General features: G+C 31.9%; 3 protein-coding genes across 3 annotated transcripts; all 3 read left to right on the plus strand.

Annotated features, from left to right (window-relative positions):
* The first annotated feature begins 3,761 nt into the window (after positions 1–3,761).
* On the plus strand, positions 3,762–7,879 carry NTT1 (nucleotide transporter 1). Its single transcript, XM_016320243.3, has 5 exons — positions 3,762–4,821; positions 5,757–6,011; positions 6,292–6,435; positions 6,536–6,883; positions 7,143–7,879. Exons 1-5 carry the CDS (start codon positions 4,048–4,050, stop codon positions 7,521–7,523), a joined length of 1,902 nt encoding a protein of 633 aa, XP_016175729.1. The 5' UTR covers positions 3,762–4,047; the 3' UTR covers positions 7,524–7,879.
* A 1,204-nt stretch (positions 7,880–9,083) lies between these two features.
* On the plus strand, positions 9,084–12,141 carry ECB2 (Tetratricopeptide repeat (TPR)-like superfamily protein). The gene has a single exon (XM_016321815.3). It carries the CDS (start codon positions 9,221–9,223, stop codon positions 11,855–11,857), a length of 2,637 nt encoding a protein of 878 aa, XP_016177301.1. The 5' UTR covers positions 9,084–9,220; the 3' UTR covers positions 11,858–12,141.
* A 2,099-nt stretch (positions 12,142–14,240) lies between these two features.
* On the plus strand, positions 14,241–17,446 carry LOC107619394 (Phototropic-responsive NPH3 family protein). Its single transcript, XM_016321677.3, has 3 exons — positions 14,241–15,374; positions 16,242–16,562; positions 16,935–17,446. The coding sequence occupies exons 1-3, from the start codon at positions 14,553–14,555 to the stop codon at positions 17,154–17,156; spliced, it is 1,365 nt and encodes a 454-aa protein (XP_016177163.1). The 5' UTR covers positions 14,241–14,552; the 3' UTR covers positions 17,157–17,446.
* Positions 17,447–20,554: the final 3,108 nt, after the last annotated feature.

Here is a 20,554-nt window from a genome sequence, read left to right on the forward strand (position 1 = left end):
ACAGAAATAAAAATTATTAAATTAAGTCTATCCAAGATTAAAAATGACACGATCATAACAAGAAAAGTAAAAAAAAAAAAGATCAAATTCATGCTAAAATTAAAAATAACAAAAAAAATCAGGAAATTATTTTTTATAAGATTAAGGGCACGTTTGGCTAGGTTCATAAATGACTTTTTTTTAACTTTTAACTTATGAAAATGTGTAGTATTAATGTCGGATACAATTTTCAAAACAAAATTCTAACTTTTTAAAAAACTATTTTAGTGCTTAAGGAGAAGTTAAAAAAATGACTTATCTCATAATAAAAAGCCTTTTATCATTTTTCTCTTAAAATAAGCACTTTTAAAACTAAAAAACCAAACACAAAATAACTTATTTATAAGTTACTTTTAATATAAGCATTTATTGTTTAAATTATTTATTCAAGAGTAACTTAATTAAGTTGTTTACTCAAACTGGTCTAAATCTAGTTTTATTGATTGCATAATAATGTACACTTATAATTCACGTTCCATGGTTTTCTAAATCGCACACGGCACACGTAACTTTCTAAATTAACATATTATTGCTAACCACAAAAAAAAAAAAAGATAAATAAATAAATAAATAATAATAAAAGAGAGACGAAGAAAAAAGGGCATGTTGCATGGTGAGAATCCACAAAATATCTTCAAAGCAATATCGTCCATTCGTCCCTATATAAGTGTTTTAAAAACATTTTGACATTTATTATGAATTACTACTGAATTCAAATGTTAGGTTTTCGTGAAAAATTATTATTTTTGGTTTCCAATATTTTTCATTATAATAAATTTTTGTTGGTTTAATATACTTATTAAGTATTTTGATAAAATTTATGTCGTCATTTAATTATATTTATTTTTTAGATGATTATTATTCACATAATAATTATAAAAAATAGTTAATTGTACTAATATACGGATATATAATTAGATATATTAAAATTTTCTTTACACTAATAACTCCTACTTAATGAAATAATATAAAAGTAAACGATATAGTGAAAAAGAAAAATTAAATTAACATGAAAAAAACAGTGGAATTGTTGTTAACAAAGGAACAAAATATTTTAAGTTAAGGACAATTCTTTATTGTTAAAAGTGACAATAGATGGTATAGAGTACGGTTTAAATTAAATTTTAATTTTATACGTTAATTTTTTATTAAAATTTAATTTAATTTTATTAGCGAATTTATAATATGTCAACTCTAATCATATTTGTTTTTCATATTCGCGAATTATGAAAAAATATTGTATTCAATAATTTGATGAGATATTAAAATTGTGTTTTGCTATTTATATCTAGATTAGATGAGGTAAAATACCTACGACTAAAATTACTATTATCACCTCTATATATTATAGCAAAAAGTGTCTTACAATATCGTAATTCTATATTTTTTTTTCTAAAGATAGTAGGTTATATTTAATTAATTATTAAAAAATAAAATATAAAGATGTCCAAAAGTAGGACAACATAATGAAAGGTAAAGATTTCTCAAAAATACTACATTGAAGGTATTCATCCAACATTGCGTGGTCGAAAAACGAAGAAAAATCTTAAAGAAGAAAGAATGATAAATCAAATTGAATGCAACTAAGAGCTTGTCTCATGGAGATGATGACCTAAACTGCGAATTATTTGAATTTCACGGAGCAACTTGACAGAGCTTGCTAGAATGGCAGGCGGCATTGAAGTAGAACCTTCAAAAATCAACTGGTTGCGAGCTTTCCAACTGTTCCAGCAAATGATGGCAAGAGCAAGCAATTGAAGATTACGGTCAGTATTTTTCAATGGGTTAAGCATCTCTGTTGATGCAGTCTACCATGTCCAAAAGTCGTTAAGACTTTGAGGGGAAATATATTAAAGTAATTTTTATTTTTAATTATCAGCCCATAATGTTTCAAATATAAATTTTGTTTAATGAAAATAATGTAGGTGTATACATCATTTGCTTGACCATTTTCCATTGCGCTTTTCCTCTCAATCTCGCCCATCATTTTCACTCCCATTTATAGCACTCTTTTATGCCACAACAAGACGAGAAAATAAACCTACTTCTTATCGTTATACATAATTTTTTTTAAAATAATTCATCCAACTTATTATTCTTTTAATACTTAATTAAAAGAGTAAAAAATTTAAATACATATATTATTTTTTAAAAGAAAAATGAGTTAGAACTTCTAATAATTTTTCAATTCGTATTATAATGATGAAAATTGTCTTACTATTCAAGTATTAATTATTTTAGAGAAATAATTTTGATAAGTCATTGACACGAACTTTTATTATTGTTATGATTTTTTGTTAACCTCATATTTAATTGTATTGAAAAAGACCGATCATCATTTAATCATTGACTAGAGATATGCAACTTTTAAAATAAAACTAATTTAAAACCATGAATATGATGTGGTGTATGTGAATGTAAATTATATTTAAATATTTTTTATTGATATTAAGAGTATTTTATAAATTATATTTATAATATTAAAAAACAAATATTTATTATAATCAAATATAATATTGTTAAAAAATAAATTATTTAGAATATAATTTTTAACATTGAAATAAATGCACACGTGAAGACAGGCTAGGGAAGGAGTTCGAAAAATCACATGCAAACCGATATAATCAAAAGCATAGGACTAAGGAAGCAACAACATAATTATATTGTTAATGTAATACATTTATTTATTTGTTTATTTTATTTCTCATGCTATCTCTCTATTTGACAATCAAAGATTAATTCATTGTAAATTTGACTTTTATTTAAGTATTTATAATTGACTAATGGCAGCATATATAAAACATATTTGAATCCAAATATATAATACGAATAAGATAATCAACGACTAATTTAAATCGGCTTAATGTAGTAAAATACTAAAATGTTTATATAAGTACATTTTTTTAAAAAAAATTATATAAATTTTTAATTATATAATATCGATAATATTAAAAAAATAAAAAATCAGTTAAAATTTATTTTATTTATTATTTATTAATTATTATAATAATTAATAAATATTAAATAAAATAAATTTAAATTATTTTTAATTAATTTATTTTAGTTACCAAATATTTACAATATAGTATATGCTATCACATAATTATGAATAATTAATTTTTTATCTACTTAAATATTTTTGAAAAAAATTATGGGATAAAAAGACATATTAAAATCACATACTGTGAATTAATTTAAATAAAAGTAAAATAATATTTAGATTCTTGAAGATTTCGATTTTAGATAAATTAGTTTTTAAAGAAAAAAAAGTATCAATTTAGTCATCCACAATATTAAATAGTGAATACATGATATTTTTTTATTAATTCATTAATTAAAATTTATCAATATACTGTTAATTATTTAAACATGTCTATTTATAAAAGATAGTAAGATAAATAACAACTTTTAAAATGAAACTTCACTTATTTTAATAAGATTTGTGATAAATAAAAAATAGTTCATAAAAATTATATGAAAACTCAAAAAATAATAAATATTTTAATGTCCAAAAACTATGTTATTTTTTTACTCAAATAATAATAACGAAACATGTACTATCGTAAATAACAAAATATATAGATAATTTAGTTTCGTTTTACACTATTTATTAAAAAAAAAATATACATATCCATAATTTACTATTTTAAAGAACCGATTTTTTTTTCTTCAAAAACAAATTAATCTAAGTTCAACATCTTTAAAGATCTAATGGTCATTTTACTCTTTAAACCATTGACTAATAATCCCAAAAACTGAGATCACTGGTTCAGTTCTACGATTATTGAAATCATTGATCCTACTGGTGTGTTGTTCTCTCTTTTTGTCTATTAGGCTTTTGTTTTCTTCTCTCAGATCATATTCAGAGACCATCATCAAACAGATATTTGTCTCTGTTCTTTCCCTTTTTCAGAAGAATAAGATTCTCTCTCTCTCTCTCTCAATGTTCTTCTCTTGAGGTAATCGATTTTGTTTGTTGGTTGTGTGATTCAGAGAGAGAGAGACACAATGGAAGCTGTTCTTCAATCAAGGGGGCTTCTCTCTCTCCCAACTAATCCCAGAAACAGGTTTCTCCACTCATCACAAGGCTTAAAGCACAGATTTTTCACACCAAAACCAAAAACCCTTGATGGGTCTTCTCTAACAATTAACAATGGATTATTATTCCCCAAACCGATTAATGGGTTTCCCTCAAAATCTAACATTTATCATGGGTTTTCCAAAAATGAAAAAACTTTGTTCCTTTGCAAAGCTGAGGCGGCTGCTGCTGCTGATGGGTCTGGTGGAGAAGCTGAAAAACAAAAGTTTGTGGGAATTGAGTTAGCCACACTCAAGAAAATTGTTCCATTGGGGTTGATGTTCTTTTGCATCTTGTTCAATTACACAATCCTTAGGGACACAAAGGATGTTCTTGTTGTTACTGCAAGAGGGAGCAGTGCTGAGATCATACCATTCTTGAAGACATGGGTGAATCTTCCCATGGCTATTGGGTTCATGTTGTTGTACACAAAATTGGCCAATGTTTTGTCAAAACAAGCACTTTTCTACACTGTGATTGTTCCATTCATTGCTTTCTTTGGTGCTTTTGGGTTTGTTTTGTACCCTCTCAGCAACTATATCCACCCTGAGGCTCTTGCTGACAAGCTTCTCAACATCCTTGGACCAAGGTTCCTTGGTCCTCTTGCAATCATGAGGATTTGGAGCTTCTGTTTGTTCTATGTCATGGCTGAATTGTGGGGGAGTGTGGTCATTTCAGTGTTGTTTTGGGGGTTTGCTAATCAGGTAATTAATTTTGGTTCATGAAGAGAACCTTCTATATGTTTGATTTTGATTTCATTCTGTTGATGTTATGTGTTAGTTTTAGGTTATATTTTTAACTATGGTATCTTCAAACATGGCATCTTAATTAAAGCCATTTGGTTCCTAGATACGCATATTCCATATGGTGCTTGAACATGGTTGGAAGGGATTTAGATATGGTTACTCAGAATGATTAGCCATTGGATTGTTTTACTTCTCATTATTCCTTGTTTGTCATCTTAATGCTTCTTTTCATTAATATTTCTTCAATTTGCATGTTTGTGTTAATTATTGCTGCTCCAATTTTGATGAGCTGCTTGCATGTGTAAATTTTAGGTTTAATCAGTTTGTGAGGACCTTTAATTTGATAGAAATGGTATATAGAAATACTGGCCTTACTTGATGTAGATTCCTAAACAGGTAGAGTATACCAATTCCATTTGTTCCTCTAAAATGATGTAATTATCATATTTCTGTCATCACTTATACTAAATAGTTGGATTAATCTCAGCTGATGATGCTGGTGGTTTACTAAATAGTAAATAGAATGATGGAATTGAACTCCATGATATAATTTGAAGTCTATGTCTTTTTGTGTTACATCTATGGGCATGATCAAATTTTTTTCGGTAGTGTATTTTACTGGCATCACTTTATTCATGCATTCTCTTTTCTTTTTGGTCAATGGGATTCCCAAGTCATATTCAATATAATAAGTTATTAACCCTTGTTTAAAATTTTTCCGAGTTAGCAAGCACTAATGGTGGTTGCTAGGTGCTTGTTTAATTGCAGTATTGTGTGTCAAATTTTGCATCATCTTTTATGTTATCGGATTCTCAACTGAATTATTCAGTCAATATTGTAGAAATGTATTGATAGGAAAAACTGTCATATAATACCCCCTGTTTTCCCCACAGATAACTACAGTTGATGAAGCAAAACGGTTCTACCCATTGTTTGGACTTGGGGCCAATGTTGCCCTCGTGTTCTCTGGCCGGACAGTGAAATACTTTTCTAATTTGAGGAAGAATTTAGGTCCCGGAGTCGATGGTTGGGCCATCTCACTAAAAGCAATGATGAGCATAGTCGTGCTTATGGGACTTGTGATCTGTTTTCTGTACTGGTGGGTGAATAATTTCGTTCCTCTTCCTACACGTAGCAAGAAGAAGAAGGTAACTTGAATGCCATTATTGTTGTGCCACTAGTCTTTGTACCGGATGCAGACAAAGCCATGTTTATTTCAAGTTTATTCAAATATTAAACATTCTTTGAGGCGGCATCATTTGATTCATGTAGCTGAGTCCACTTATTGGAAAAAGACTTTGTTGTTGTGATGTTTTTTTTGTTTACTACTAATGATCTAAATGGTACTAACATTTTTTTTATTTAAAAAAGAAAAAAACATTTTTGAATAAGTTAGCTTACATCTTACCTTACCATTCAATTTTATAGGAGAAGCCGAAAATGGGAACAATGGAGAGCTTGAAATTCTTGGTGTCCTCAAATTACATCAGGGATCTTGCCACTTTAGTGGTTGCATATGGAATTAGCATTAATCTTGTTGAGGTGACATGGAAATCTAAGCTCAAAGCTCAGGTAAATGTTCAATTACTTTTGTCATAGTTTTGGTTGGATAACTAGCTATTTCACCGCGCTTTTATTGTTCTCTTCTTCACAAACCTCTACAAATTTGCAGTTTCCTAGCCCTAATGAATACTCTTCTTTTATGGGCGACTTCTCGACCGCAACTGGTATTGCCACATTCACAATGATGCTTCTAAGCCAATTTATATTTGAGAAATATGGATGGGGAGTTGCTGCCAAGATCACACCGACGGTCCTTCTATTGACCGGAGTTGGCTTCTTTTCTCTTATATTGTTCGGAGACCCTCTTGGCCCTGCTCTCGCAAAGTTTGGAATGACGCCACTATTAGCAGCTGTGTATGTTGGTGCCATGCAGAACATATTCAGCAAGAGTGCTAAATACAGCTTATTTGATCCCTGCAAAGAAATGGCCTACATACCCTTGGATGAAGATACCAAGGTTCGGATTCTTTCTTGCTAATCCATCATATCTAATACCAAAATCGATCCAAAACTTTTGAATATGATTGTGTCATTGTGCAAAGTTGTGTCTACACTAAGTCTATTATTTCAACATGTTCTAGAAGAAATATTTGCATGCTCCTAGAGCACAAGCAATGCTACTCTAGAACATCTGCACAACTACACATTTTCATTCATTATGTTTAGAAAGTTATATAAAAAAGAAATATTCATTGGTTTCGAATTCCTTGATGTAGGTTAAAGGGAAAGCAGCAATTGATGTTGTGTGCAACCCATTGGGAAAATCCGGAGGTGCTCTTATTCAGCAATTCATGATCTTAACTTTTGGATCACTAGCCAATTCGACTCCATACCTTGGAGGGGTGCTTCTGGCAATTGTTCTTGCGTGGTTAGGCGCAGCCAAGTCCTTGGACACTCAGTTTACCGCATTGCGCCGGGAAGAAGAACTCGAGAAAGAGATGGAAAGAGCATCTGCTGTTAAGATACCGGTAGTGTCCGAGGACAAGGATGGAAACGGTTCTCTTTCGAGCAGCTCACCGTTAAATCCGGCATCTGATGACTCATCAAGTAGTCCATCCGAATCCTCATCAGAATCCTCGTATCCTCGCAATAATTAGAAGAAAAAAGAAAAAGAAAAAGAAGGAAATGCTTCTTTCTATGAAATTTCCTGACAGGGAGAATAATTTTAACTGTTGAGTGCAGTGATAGGTTAAAAAAAAGAAGAAAAGTAATGACATTGTTGTAGGGTTATGACTAAGCTTATAGAATAATGAGTTTGAAGTTTACTCATCAGGATCACATTAGTTTTTTGTTTCCCACAGATAAAAGATGAGTTTGTTTTACTCCTCACTAATTACTATCATCAAGGTTTACCAATTTGGTTAACCACTTTGATTTTACTTATGAAATATAGAACTTTTGTAATAATAGTAGTGTATGTATGGTATGTATTTATTTCTGAAATTTCTTCAAAGTGTTCAAATGCTTGTGTATATATCATGGTAATTTTTTTCTTCCAATGTTTCATAGATGTACAAATGCATGGTTAAACTTTTAAGGGTTGAATTTTGAGGTTTTTGTATTGTTACATGATTTTGTAATGTTAGCTTTTCTAGTTATATATGTTATATTTGTTATTCTGTTTATTTTAGAATGAAGAGAACATCCTCCTAATGTTAACTTTGTTGTTAAAATGGATTTGGAGGATAGTTTGAGGGGAAAAAAAGGACAATGCATATTGAAAAAAATTGTCTTAGCAAAAAGATAATTTGACAAAGTGAAGCTATACTAGCTTCTGAAAATTAGATAAAATTACGTACTTCTAATTTTTTTTTTGGTGTCGTTATATATTTTTAATTTGTGAATGCATATATTAATATTTTCTAAAATTTAAATTATACAACACTTAATAACTTTAATTTTATAAAACGTGAGAGTAACTTTTCCAAATATAATATTAATAGGTATTTATGACAGATTAATAGATATTGTGTAGAATATCACTCAAAATTAGGTGTAAATAAAATTTACTGTAATAAAAATAAGTAATACTATTTTGATATTTTCAAATTTTCATTTGGCTATTAATAATAGTTTAAACAATTGTGCAGTTATGATAGATGATTTAACTGCACTTTTTATTTTTATTATTGAGATTGTGGTGGTATTTTTAAATAATGTGGAGAGTTGGTGTGTTTTTTTTTGTTGTGTGGATTGTCATAAATTTGAGGGACAGTTTTGTGAATTTTAATTTTTTTTTTTTGATGCCACAAATCACAAATCTAACCCTCAGATTTATAACACTATGAAATTTGACCCTCAAATTTTTATATTTCTCCAAATTTGATGGTCAGATTTGTTACTTAAAATTTAATTCATATTAAAAAAAAACACACCAATTATCTATAATGATGAATTACACACAATCTTATTTCATATAAAAAAAATTAGCCACTAAACTAGTCTTTCAAATTTTCATTCAATTAAATTAGTCTTCTAAAATATTCTAAAGTCAATCATGTTCATTCTTATAAGATTTTTCATTTAATCATTTATACCATGTTACTTCCTTATTTATTTATTTTTTTATTGTGACAGATTTAGACTTTCACTAAACATTTTTCTATATAATAAGTTTTGAACTTTTTTTAAGACATTTCTGTTTTATGGTTATGGATAAGGTTAACCAGAACTACATGCTGATTCTGGTTGAATCTTCAGTTCACTTGAATCTTTGTCCTTTGACCGTTAAACCTCACACCATAAACCCCTCTTATCATCTTCACATGTTATCTCTTTCTCTTAAACTCCAACAATGGCATCGTTTCCCAACTCCTCAAAATTCCATCCTCAAAGGGACCCTCCAACTCTTCCCACTTCAAATTCCACAAAGCTCAAAACTTTCACTTTTTCCCATCACAATTTCCATACCCGTAAGTTCAAAAGAGCTAAAAAACCAATCTTGGTCTCAAACTCAAACTCCATTACCACCACCACAAGAAGCACCATTAACAACAACAACAACCCAAGCTACGAAATTTGCCAGCTTTGCCTTGTTGGGAACTTGGAAAATGCTATGAGCTACGTAGACCTTCAAGTTCCCATTGATGAAGAAGCCTATGTTGCTTTGTTGCGGTTATGTGAGTCTAAGCGTGCAAGGAAAGAAGGGTCAAAGGTTTATGCTCATGTTTCAAATTCTTCATTGATGATGACCCTTTTGAGCCTTAAGCTTGGTAATGCACTATTGAGTATGTTTGTGAGGTTTGGGAACTTAGTTGATGCATGGCATGTGTTTGGGAAAATGGATGAGAGAAATGTGTTCTCTTGGAATGTTCTTGTTGGAGGATATGCCAAAGCTGGATTCTTTGATGAAGCACTTGATCTTTACCATAGGATGTTGTGGGGTGGTATGAGGCCTGATATTTACACTTTCCCTTGTGTTTTGAGGACTTGCGGCGGCATCCCTGATTTGGTGAGGGGAAAAGAGGTTCATGGACATGTTATGAGATTTGGCTTTGAATCAGATGTGGATGTGGTTAATGCATTGATAACAATGTATGTGAAATGTGGGGATATCAAGACTGCCCGGTTGGTGTTTGATAAAATGCCCAATAGGGACAGGATTTCGTGGAATGCGATGATTGCTGGATATTTCGAGAATGGAGAGTGTTTGGAAGGACTGAGATTGTTCTGTATGATGCTTGCACTTCCTGTTGATCCGGATTTGATGACCATGACCAGTGTGATTACTGCGTGCGAGATTCTTGGTGATGAGAGGTTGGGGAGGGAGATCCATGGTTATGTCATGAGGACAGAGTTTTGGAGAGACCCTTCAGTTTATAACTCGTTAATTCAGATGTACTCATCTGTTGGGCTTATTATGGAAGCTGAAAAGGTTTTCTCAAGAACAGAACACAGAGATGTCGTGACGTGGACTGCAATGATATCAGGGTATGAGAATAGTTTTCTTCCCCATAAAGCACTTGAAACATATAAAATGATGGAATCGGAAGGCATCATGCCAGATGAAATCACCATAGCAAGTGCACTATGCGCTTGTACTTGTTTAAGCCGTTTAGATTCAGGAATATACCTTCATGAGGTGGCCAAGAAGACAGGGCTCATCTCTTACATTATAGTTGCAAACACACTCATTGACATGTATGCTAAGTGTAAATGCATTGACAAAGCTCTAGAAGTTTTCCACTCTACTCACAACAAGAATATTATATCTTGGACATCTATCATCCTTGGTCTACGGATAAACAACCGGTGTTTTGAAGCTTTATGTTTTTTCAAGGAGATGATGCTTAGACTAAAGCCGAACTCTGTAACATTAATTTCTGTCCTATCAACATGTGCTAGAATAGGAGCTTTAATGTGTGGGAAAGAGATCCATGCCCATGCATTTAGAACTGGAGTTAGCACTGATGGTTTTCTGCCGAATGCGATTTTGGACATGTATGTAAGGTGTGGAAGAATGGAATATGCTTGGAAACAATTCTTCTCAGGTGATCAGGATGTTGCAGCATGGAACATTTTCCTTACAGGATATGCTGAGCGTGGGAAAGGATCACTTGCTCTCGAACTGTTCCATCGAATGGTAGAGTCAAACATCAAGCCGGATGAAATCACATTTATCTCCATACTATGTGCTTGCAGCAGATCTGGTTTGGTGACAGAAGGCTTGGAAATTTTTGACAGCATGAAGTATAAATATTATATTACCCCTAATCTGAAACACTATGCATGCATGGTTGATTTACTGGGCCGTGCAGGTTTGTTGGAGGATGCTTATGGATTCATACAAAAAATGCCAATAAAACCAGATCCTGCAGTTTGGGGAGCTTTATTAAATGCTTGCAGGATCCATCATGATGTCAAGCTTGGGGAACTCGCTGCTGCGAATATCTTCCGAGATGACAGTAGAAGTGTTGGATATTACATTCTTCTATCTAATATGTATGCTGACAGCGAAAAATGGGAGAATGTTGCAAGAGTAAGAAAAATGATGAGAGAAAATGGGCTAGTAGTAGATCCTGGATGCAGCTGGGTGGAAGTCAAGGGAAAAGTGCATGCTTTTCTCAGTGATGATAACTACCATCCCCAAATGAAGGAGTTAAATGGAGCTTTGGACCGGTTTTACAAGAAAATGAAGGAAGCTGGTGTTGAAGGGCCAGAGAGCAATCAATTAGACATAACCAAAGCTTCGAAGGCCGATATATTTTGTGGACACAGTGAGAGACTGGCCATTGCCTTTGGACTAGTTAATTCAGCCCCCGGGACGCCTATTTGGGTGACGAAGAATCTGTATATGTGCCAAAGTTGTCATAACACTGTCAAATTCATCTCCAAGGAAGTTCGCAGAGAGATTTCGGTAAGGGATGCCGATCAGTTTCACCATTTCAAGGGAGGTATCTGCTCTTGCATGGATGAAGGTTATAGGAATTAGCCCTGATTAGCAGGAAAACTGTAATATATGTAGCACAGTATTACAAAGTTAGAATTGCATGAAATTTCAACTTTGTGATCCTGCACCAAAGTGATTAATGTGCCCTATACATAGCAATAGCAACACTATACCAAAAAAAACTAAAGGGCTGTGTTATGTTTGTTGCACATATATTATCTGCATAATATTATGCCCCATATAAAAAACAAAATTAAATTGTAGCCTACTGTCCAATGAGTAATACAAATACAATCATGGTATTTTAGTTACCATTTTTCAATAATCTGCTATTTGATTCCTACATAAGCAATTGTTCTGCTTTTAAACCTGTTTAATTTGATTTTGGTATTGTTGCTTAGCATGATTAACTGTTGGATTGTTTAGCTTCTGTCTATTCCATATTTTCTTTCTGTGCTGATTTTGATTCATTATCTTCATATTTGGATGAGTTTCATGAGAATGGTAATGGCATAATAAATCAGATAATTAGCTTCATATAGATGTGCAAAGCAACAATAGTATCCAAAATTTCATCTCTTCCTCTGTATATGCATTCCTTATATTTGGTCATTTCTTCTACTTTTCTCTTCAATTACTTCTTGTTGAAACTTCAGAGAAGAGTAAAGTAAAAAATTGGAGATATGATTTCACTGGATTTGATGAATTATGTTCATGCCCCATAGTCTCTTACTCTCTTCCTTAAACTGACATTAAGTTCATCTAATTATTATCATATACCTTCAATATTTTGTTGTGACTGTTTTGTTAATATATAATCTCATAATAGCAATAACATTAATACTCGGAGTGAGGGTAATTATTTTGTTTCGAATCATGAATTTTCTTTTTAGTTACTCGTCTAATTGAAATAAAAGGTAAATTAACTGGTATCATTATTAATTAAGCAAACAGAATGATGGATTTTTTCCTTGCTTGTATTTTCTCTTTTTGGACAATAAATTCTTTCTAGTAATTCTAGAAAAACAGTTTATGAAATGGTGGTCAAGAACAAGGGCGGTAACAAATTTCTTGCAGGCAGTTCGCTGTTAAATCCGGCAGCCGGTGACTCCTTGGAACCTCATCACCTCACAACATTTTACAACCTATGCTGCTTTCTTTGAAATATATATAAAACAAAGGTTTGCTTACTTATTGTTTTCAAGTCACCATCATTGTTCTATTAGGCTTTTGTTTTGCTTCAGAGTTTTTACTTACTCCTTTCTAGTTGTAACGTGTAGGTGAAGCCACTTTTGTTTTTCCTATGAAATACAGAACTTTATAATATGTACTTATTTCTAGAATCATTCAGAAGAGTCCCACCATTTTCACCTTTCTTTTTTCACCTTTTACCCTCTTTTTGTTGTCTATAGCTGTGACCTTTTGTGCTGGAGTGGATGAAACAAAATTATAAATGCAGTGGACCAATATCTCTTTGAGCTTCATTTGTCTGCTTCAAATTTGACAAATGAGTATGTTCACGTGCTTGGCTCTCATTTTTCCAACAAAACTATGGGATTTCTTTCTTTTGGGATCTAATTTAAAGTACATGTGTGGTCTTAGGTGATTTGTAATGTCATTATCTCTTTTATATATTGTGATTGTTTTAAATTTTAATCTTAGAATGTGTTGCTAATTTTTTCTGATACATACCCTTATTGATATTTTATTTATAGTAAGCTTCCAAATTACTAGACTATATGATAGTATTTGACAGATTTTTCTCAGAGAAATAAAGTTCTCAGTATTTTTTTTCCAGGACAAATTTGTTCCATGAAACTGGTTTATAAATATGTCATATACTCATATATATGTCACAGTATCCCTTAACTCGATAGACCAATGATTAATCTGCCATGGATTTGAGTTGCATACACAATACGGGATTTAAACACTGACACTTGTTTAAGCGGACGAGTAAGCTAACCACTCGACGAACCCAAGTTAGTTTATACTATATATGTATCCCTACTAGATATTTTTTCTTTTTCAAAAAGAAAATAAAAGAAAAGATCCAAGTACCAAAATCATTGATGAGTGACATAAAAAAAAAAATCATGGATGAGTGCACTTATTATAGATTGCATCATGGTGTTCATTTTTCTTGGAACCTGACCACTTCCCCATGATTTTATTATGGAATGTAACAGGCAATTCCTTCTAAAGAAAAAAAAAAGGTTCCCCAAGTTTCTTTGCTTATCTCAATTGGATTCCTTGTAATGGCAATCAGCATAAGTGTACAATGGACAAAGTCAAAATCCCTTGTGTAATACATGAGATAGAGCGTGAACAAAGGTGTCTATTTCATGTTCCTTTCATGCTATAATTGCTTTTGTTCTCCATATCATATGAAGAGAATAAACAGTTGTATGAGGGGCCAAAATGTAGGATTGGTTAAGATGATATATACAACTCTAGTCCCTTAACTAGAGGTCTCAGGTTCAATCGGGTCGAGTTGAGTCGAATTAGCCAGTTTCCTGGTAAACAGTTGATATGATTTGTTGTTTGTTATAGGGAGAAAAATTAACAGTTGTATGAGTGGTCCTACTCATATATATCAACAAACAAGGCCTTATCCATCATCCTCTCTTCATTCCTTAGCTTCAACTGATTCAAGAAAATCTCACATCCAAATCAAGAGGGCCAACATAGAAAAAAAAAATCAACTTGATATTTTTTATGATATATACTTTTTGTAATGCAGCATAACATGCTTATGACAGCTACAAAAGCAAAAGATTGTACTACTTCTACATTACTTGAGCTTTTCACTGAGATGAAGAATCAAACCAACACAGATTCCATCAATTTTCCACCACCAAGATCTCCATCATCCCAATTCTCCTCTGAATGCTGGTTTGATGATGCATGCATCCTTGACATGGACTACTTTGTCAAGACCCTTTCCGGAATCAAAGCGAAAGGCGTCCGGGCCGACTTGATTGGTTCCATAATCACACATTACGCCTCCAAATGGCTACCTGACCTCTCTGCAGGTGACTTGGCCGAAAAAGGCCTTACGCAATTCGAGGAATCACCAGAGAGCGTCACAGCTTCTTGGATGAAGAAGAGGTTCTTTGTGGAAACATTGGTGGGAGTTCTGCCTCCTGAGAAGGATGCAATCCCCTGCAACTTCCTCCTTCGCCTTCTCCGAACGGCGAACATGGTTGGTGTTGAGGCTAGTTATAGACACGAGCTTGAGAGGCGGATTTCATGGCAGCTTGACCAAGCTTCATTGAGAGAGCTTGTGATTCCATCATTCAGCCACACTTGTGGAACTCTTTTGGATGTTGAGCTTGTTATTAGGCTTGTTAAGAGGTTTGTGGGTTTGGATAGTGAGGGAGCCAAGAGTGGTGCTGCTCTTGTTAAGGTGGCCAAGTTGGTTGACTGCTACCTCGCCGAGGCTGCTGTCGATGCGAATTTGAGCTTGTCCGAGTTTGTCACTCTTGCAGGAGCTCTTCCAAGCCATGCTAGAGCAACAGATGATGGATTGTACAGAGCCATTGACACTTATCTAAAAGTATGCCTTCTATTCTCCTTCATCTGTTCCACAGAATCCATCGCTTTTGGAATTGCATTACATTAATGCAATTCCAAAAGCAACTGATATTGTGGAACGAAGCGATTAATGGTTTAAAATTGGTTGATTACTAGAGTAGTAGAGTAGTTTCATTCAAAAAGAACTCACATTACTATTATTATAACACATTCTCTGTACTCTTTAAGTTATTTACCTAAACATGAAAAGGTGACAAATAGGTGTAGTTTTTGTGTATGGAAATAACAAATTCCTAGTTCCTCTGTAATGCAGGATTCTTTGCACATTATTGATTTGACTTTTCTTTTTTTCAAAAAACAGAAAAGAAAAAGAAGAGGATAGTGTGAGAAACAAACAAAAGGATGATGAATTTGTAGTCTTATTCTGAATATCTCTACACAAACAGTTTCTTATGTTGTTACATGCATGAGAATATTCTTCTAAGTGGAGACACTGAACTTAATTCCACACTTCTCTACACTTGGCTTTTCTGTTGTCTTCACAATCATGCAAGTCAAAAAGAGTAGGGTAAATATTTGAGTTCATCAAAATTTACTGTGAACACTAGATTACTTCCTATCTTAACATGCAAATCAATGTTTCTTAATGTATATAGATATATAGTTTAATTTTGATGCACTGACAGTATAAAGCGTTTTACACAGTCCTGCAATCACATCCGTTCTTTTGGATGACCATTCACGCCATCAATATAAAAAGTAGTTATTTTTACTTTACACGACATTGCATCAAAATTAAATTCTATAGTTATTTGAGGTCAAGTTAAAAGTCCATCTTTTTCTTTTATCACCAACTTCACATAAGTTTGATATGTCAACTCTGTTGTAGGCACATCCAAGTGTGTCCAAGGAAGATAGGAAGGGTTTGTGTAGGCTTATTGATAGCCGGAAACTCACGCCGGAGGCGTCGCTTCACGCAGCTCAAAATGAAAGGTTCCCTGTGAGAGCTGTGATTCAGGTGCTCCTGTCCGAGCAAACTAAATTGAACCGGAATCTAGATTGGAGTGGCTCCTTGATCAGCAGCACTAGGAGCCCGAATGGCGTGCTAGACGCATGTCTTTCGAAGCGCGAGATGAATGCTCAACACATGGAGATAAGGAAGCTCAAGGAAGAGCTGTATAGGGTGCAAAGCCAGTGCAATGCAATGCAGGTTATTAGAGATATTATAGTGTGGTAGAAACTCACGTGCAGTTAACTTTATGTGAAGTTGATAGGTGAGAGACGTGAGATGACAGTTTAGTCAAATCTATCAAATCATTTTACAACTCTCAGCTATCAACTTCGCATGAAATTAACTGTACCTAAATTACATATTTTGGTATTAGTTACAAGTTGGTTGCATTTACCACTTTCGTATAAGGCTGTTAAATTTTCGATTTAGTTCTTAAGATCTTTTAATATTACAATATTTGAATAAATAAATCAATTTTTTTAAAATTTATATTAGATCAGACGATTTTTTTTTTAGGCAGGTTTTTTTCTTTATACAACAATTTTTTTTATGGTCACAATTTTAACGTAGGTACAAATGGAGAGGATGGTTGAAAAGAAGAAAGGGTTCTTCAAGTGGATGAGATTTGGAGTGATGCCTAATGCATTTGGAAGCAAAGGGTTTGGAGGAGTGGAGAAAATTGATGAAGTTGTTGAAGGAGAAGTTGGATTTGGAAGACAAACACCAATGGACATGAAAACCAAGTTGGTCAAAGGTAGGACTCCTCACAAGTGGAGGAAATCCTTGTCTTGAGACAACACTTTCCATGGTTTGTGGAAGAAATTCTTAGATGGTTATGGATTAAGAATTTTTTTTAGAAAAAATATATAATATAGAATGAATGATTTAGAATAAAGGATATTATGTTCTAATATAGTATGTAAGAATTTCTTTTGTTTAGTTGTATTATTAAGCAAGTTATAATGTTGTGTAAGTTAATAATGCAATGGCAAATGTGTAATTAGGTTTATTGTTATTAGGGTTGTGAGACATAAATGTAACATAAGATATTGTTGTATTTTGAATAAACTCGATAAATTTGTGTGAATACTATGATTCATCCATTTTTGGCATATATATATATATATATATATATATATATATATATATGTTTTTTCAAGACAATTTTGTTAGACTTGATATGTACTGTATAAAAGAGGGGGAAAATCATATTTGGTTAGTTGGTTTTTTTTTTTTTCTCGTTAGGTTAAAATATTATTTCTCTTAAAACAATTAATTCTTTTAACTTAATTTTTTTTAAAAATGTAATTATCCCAAAATTAAAAATAAATGAGCCGCTACAGGTAAATGAGCTGTTAGAGATCATAAAAAGTGAAAAAATTATATTATAATAAAATTATTATATGAATATTAAAAATTAATTATTAAATAAATTATTATGTATATATTATTTAATTTATTTTTTTCAAAGATAAAAATATATTTCATTAAATTTGGTAAATGAAATACAGAATTCATGTCAGGATAAAAATAAGACTTGTGAACTAACTCATGAGAAGCTACTAGAAGTATCGAGAATAAAAATTGAGGCTAGTTGGTTCCTTAAAGACAAAGAGATTCGAATAGAAATCGAGGCTAGTTGGTTCCTTAAAGACAAAGAGATTCCTAGTTTTCCAACAGTTTCAACATAGAATAGCAAGCAGTTGTGTTCTGATTGTCACCACCCATTAAGGCTATGTACGTTTGGTTGGAAGGAAAGAAATAAAGAGGAAAGAAAGAAGATGAAAGAAATTAAGTGGATTTTTATTTTTCTTAAATGTGTTTAGATGGAAGGAAAATAAAAAAGAAAGAAATGTTATAAAAAGACAATTTTATCTTTATATTATAAAATATATTAAAAAAGTAAATAGATAATATTAGAAGTAAAGAGAGAGAATTAGTTCTCTCTATTTTCTTTCCAATGGTGGATCCACCAATTTTTTTACATCCCTTTTCCTTTTTCTCTTATTTCTCTCCTCAACCAAACCATGAAAAATAATCATTTTTTCCCTCCTTTTTCTTTTCTTTTATTTTTCTTTCAAATAAACATAGCCTGAACGAATATACTCCGTCATGGTGTTCCACCAAGACCAAAATTTAGTAGTTAGATGGGTGGAGAGACATAAATTCAGAGAACTATTGGACCAAATATCTCTTATAACTGGACATTACATAAGACAGTGAAAGATTATTTTGTCCTCTTCTTGGCAACAGAGACACAGTGTCAGTGTTATAGGAAATCTTCAATGAATCTGGACTAGAATCGGGAGTCAACTATGGAGGCACTTTTAAAGGAACAGATTGATTTTGTGAGGGAGCTTTGTCTTCTAAAGGTTGATCCAAAAAACTTTTTGCTGCATATGGGTTGAACAGAATTTAAGCGAAAGATGTAAGAATAGATACACTATTCTATAGCTTCATATTGGATCATATTTTTTTTATTTAATTTATTTTTAATATATATTTTATATATATAATTGATCCTGTGACTAATTTTTTTTTTTATATTTGTGGTTTATGTTATAATTATTGTAGTAATGGCTCCAATAATTTAGAATGCTGAGCTGTTAGTAAAATACTAATAATAAAAAAAGAAAAAGCAGCTACAACAATGACTTTGATTGCAACCTTAATTATTGTTTTCTTCCGCACCAAAACAATTTAAATAAGAACGATTTATCTGACACAAAACGCATGGTCTTTTGAATCCAATTATCTGGATGTTTGTTTTGTTATCTATTATTAATATTCCTATCACTGGAACAATTTAAGCTTAAGTTAAATATTAAAAGGAGCTTTTGACAAATGATGCATTGAGACATGGCCCGATCCGGCTCAAAAATTCGGCCTGGCTCCGAACACTTTAGGGACTAATTTGATGTGATTTTATTGGGTTTAGGGTTAGGTAAGGGTCTCAAAAATAGACCCGGTTATTATTTCGGGTCGGGTCTGGGCCATAACTCGGGTCACCCGAACTCGGCCCGGTAGCCCGATCATCATACACAATTAATATTTTGTGTTATTAGTGATGGATCATGGCTATTCTTATGTGGAATTTAAGTATTGTAAACCTTAATATTTTGTATTATTAGTCATTATAAGACTATAAGTTAATGTTTTATGTTTAGAATTTATAAGACTTTAGACTAATACATAATATTGTGTTATTTGTATTGATTTAAATATTTGGTGTTATTAGACAATATTAGTATTGATTGTGATTATGCTTTAATTTTGAAGAAAGGTTGGTTCTTTGTTACATTTTTCTAAATGAATTTTACCATGTCAAATAATAGTTGGAGTCTTGGAAATTTGGATATTTTTACACTTTAGCTTACAAGAAGGTATCAACGTAATGTAATGTTAACGGCCCGGTTTTCACCCGGTATAATTGTGACCCGAAAGTGTGTTGATTTTATCGGGTTTAGAGTCAGGTTCGAGTTTAATAAATAAATCTAGTGTATATTTTGAGCTGAATCTGGGTTACATCAAATCCGGTTTCACCCGACCCATATGCACCCTAATTAAGACATTGTTGCCACTTTCATTATTATTATTTAAAAAAAAAAAACACATGTTTATCTTCACTTTTTTGTGGTTATTAAAATTAAAATATAAAATGTAGGTTGACATCTTTGACTGCATCTCCTTATATTGGAATCCGACAATTATTCCTTTGTTCCATTATTATCAAATAAAAATGTAATTCGACATATTTATTTAGTGTATTATTGTATAGAATTGGAATCCTATTTAAATTAAGTATATACAGTTTATACTTATCTAATAATTTATTGAAGTATCAGTTGATGCAACTTATCACCAAATGTCAATTAATTTTTCTTTGCGCTAATTAAAGGGGTGTTTGGTGGAAGGAATATATGATCCATAAAAATATTGTATCAAAGAATGTTTTCTCTACTTGTCTTACAAAAATATTGTTTCTTTATGATTAAAAATTCTTAGGAATATCTTTTGAGATTTTCAAGAATAAATTTAAATTAAAACTTGTTTGGTCTATATATCTAATGATTTGTGTATACAAAATATCAACTACTATCTATATATATATATATATAATATTTTTAATGTATATTTTTATATTTTAATATACACAAAACATGATTAATTTATGAAAATAACACATGTGA

This window comes from Arachis ipaensis, chromosome B9 (genome assembly GCF_059453495.1).
Source record: "Arachis ipaensis isolate K30076 ecotype BB chromosome B9, ASM5945349v1, whole genome shotgun sequence".
Classification (NCBI taxonomy): Eukaryota; Viridiplantae; Streptophyta; class Magnoliopsida; order Fabales; family Fabaceae; genus Arachis; species Arachis ipaensis.

Coding starts and splice junctions, on each gene's coding strand:
- ECB2 (XM_016321815.3), top strand. CDS start 9,221: ATGGCATCGTTTCCCAACTCCTCAAAATTCCATCCTCAAAGGGACCCT.
- LOC107619394 (XM_016321677.3), top strand. CDS start 14,553: ATGCAGCATAACATGCTTATGACAGCTACAAAAGCAAAAGATTGTACT. Junction 15,375..16,241: donor CCATTGACACTTATCTAAAA/GTATGCCTTCTA, acceptor ACTCTGTTGTAG/GCACATCCAAGTGTGTCCAA. Junction 16,563..16,934: donor GCCAGTGCAATGCAATGCAG/GTTATTAGAGAT, acceptor ATTTTAACGTAG/GTACAAATGGAGAGGATGGT.
- NTT1 (XM_016320243.3), top strand. CDS start 4,048: ATGGAAGCTGTTCTTCAATCAAGGGGGCTTCTCTCTCTCCCAACTAAT. Junction 6,012..6,291: donor CACGTAGCAAGAAGAAGAAG/GTAACTTGAATG, acceptor TCAATTTTATAG/GAGAAGCCGAAAATGGGAAC. Junction 6,884..7,142: donor CCTTGGATGAAGATACCAAG/GTTCGGATTCTT, acceptor TCCTTGATGTAG/GTTAAAGGGAAAGCAGCAAT.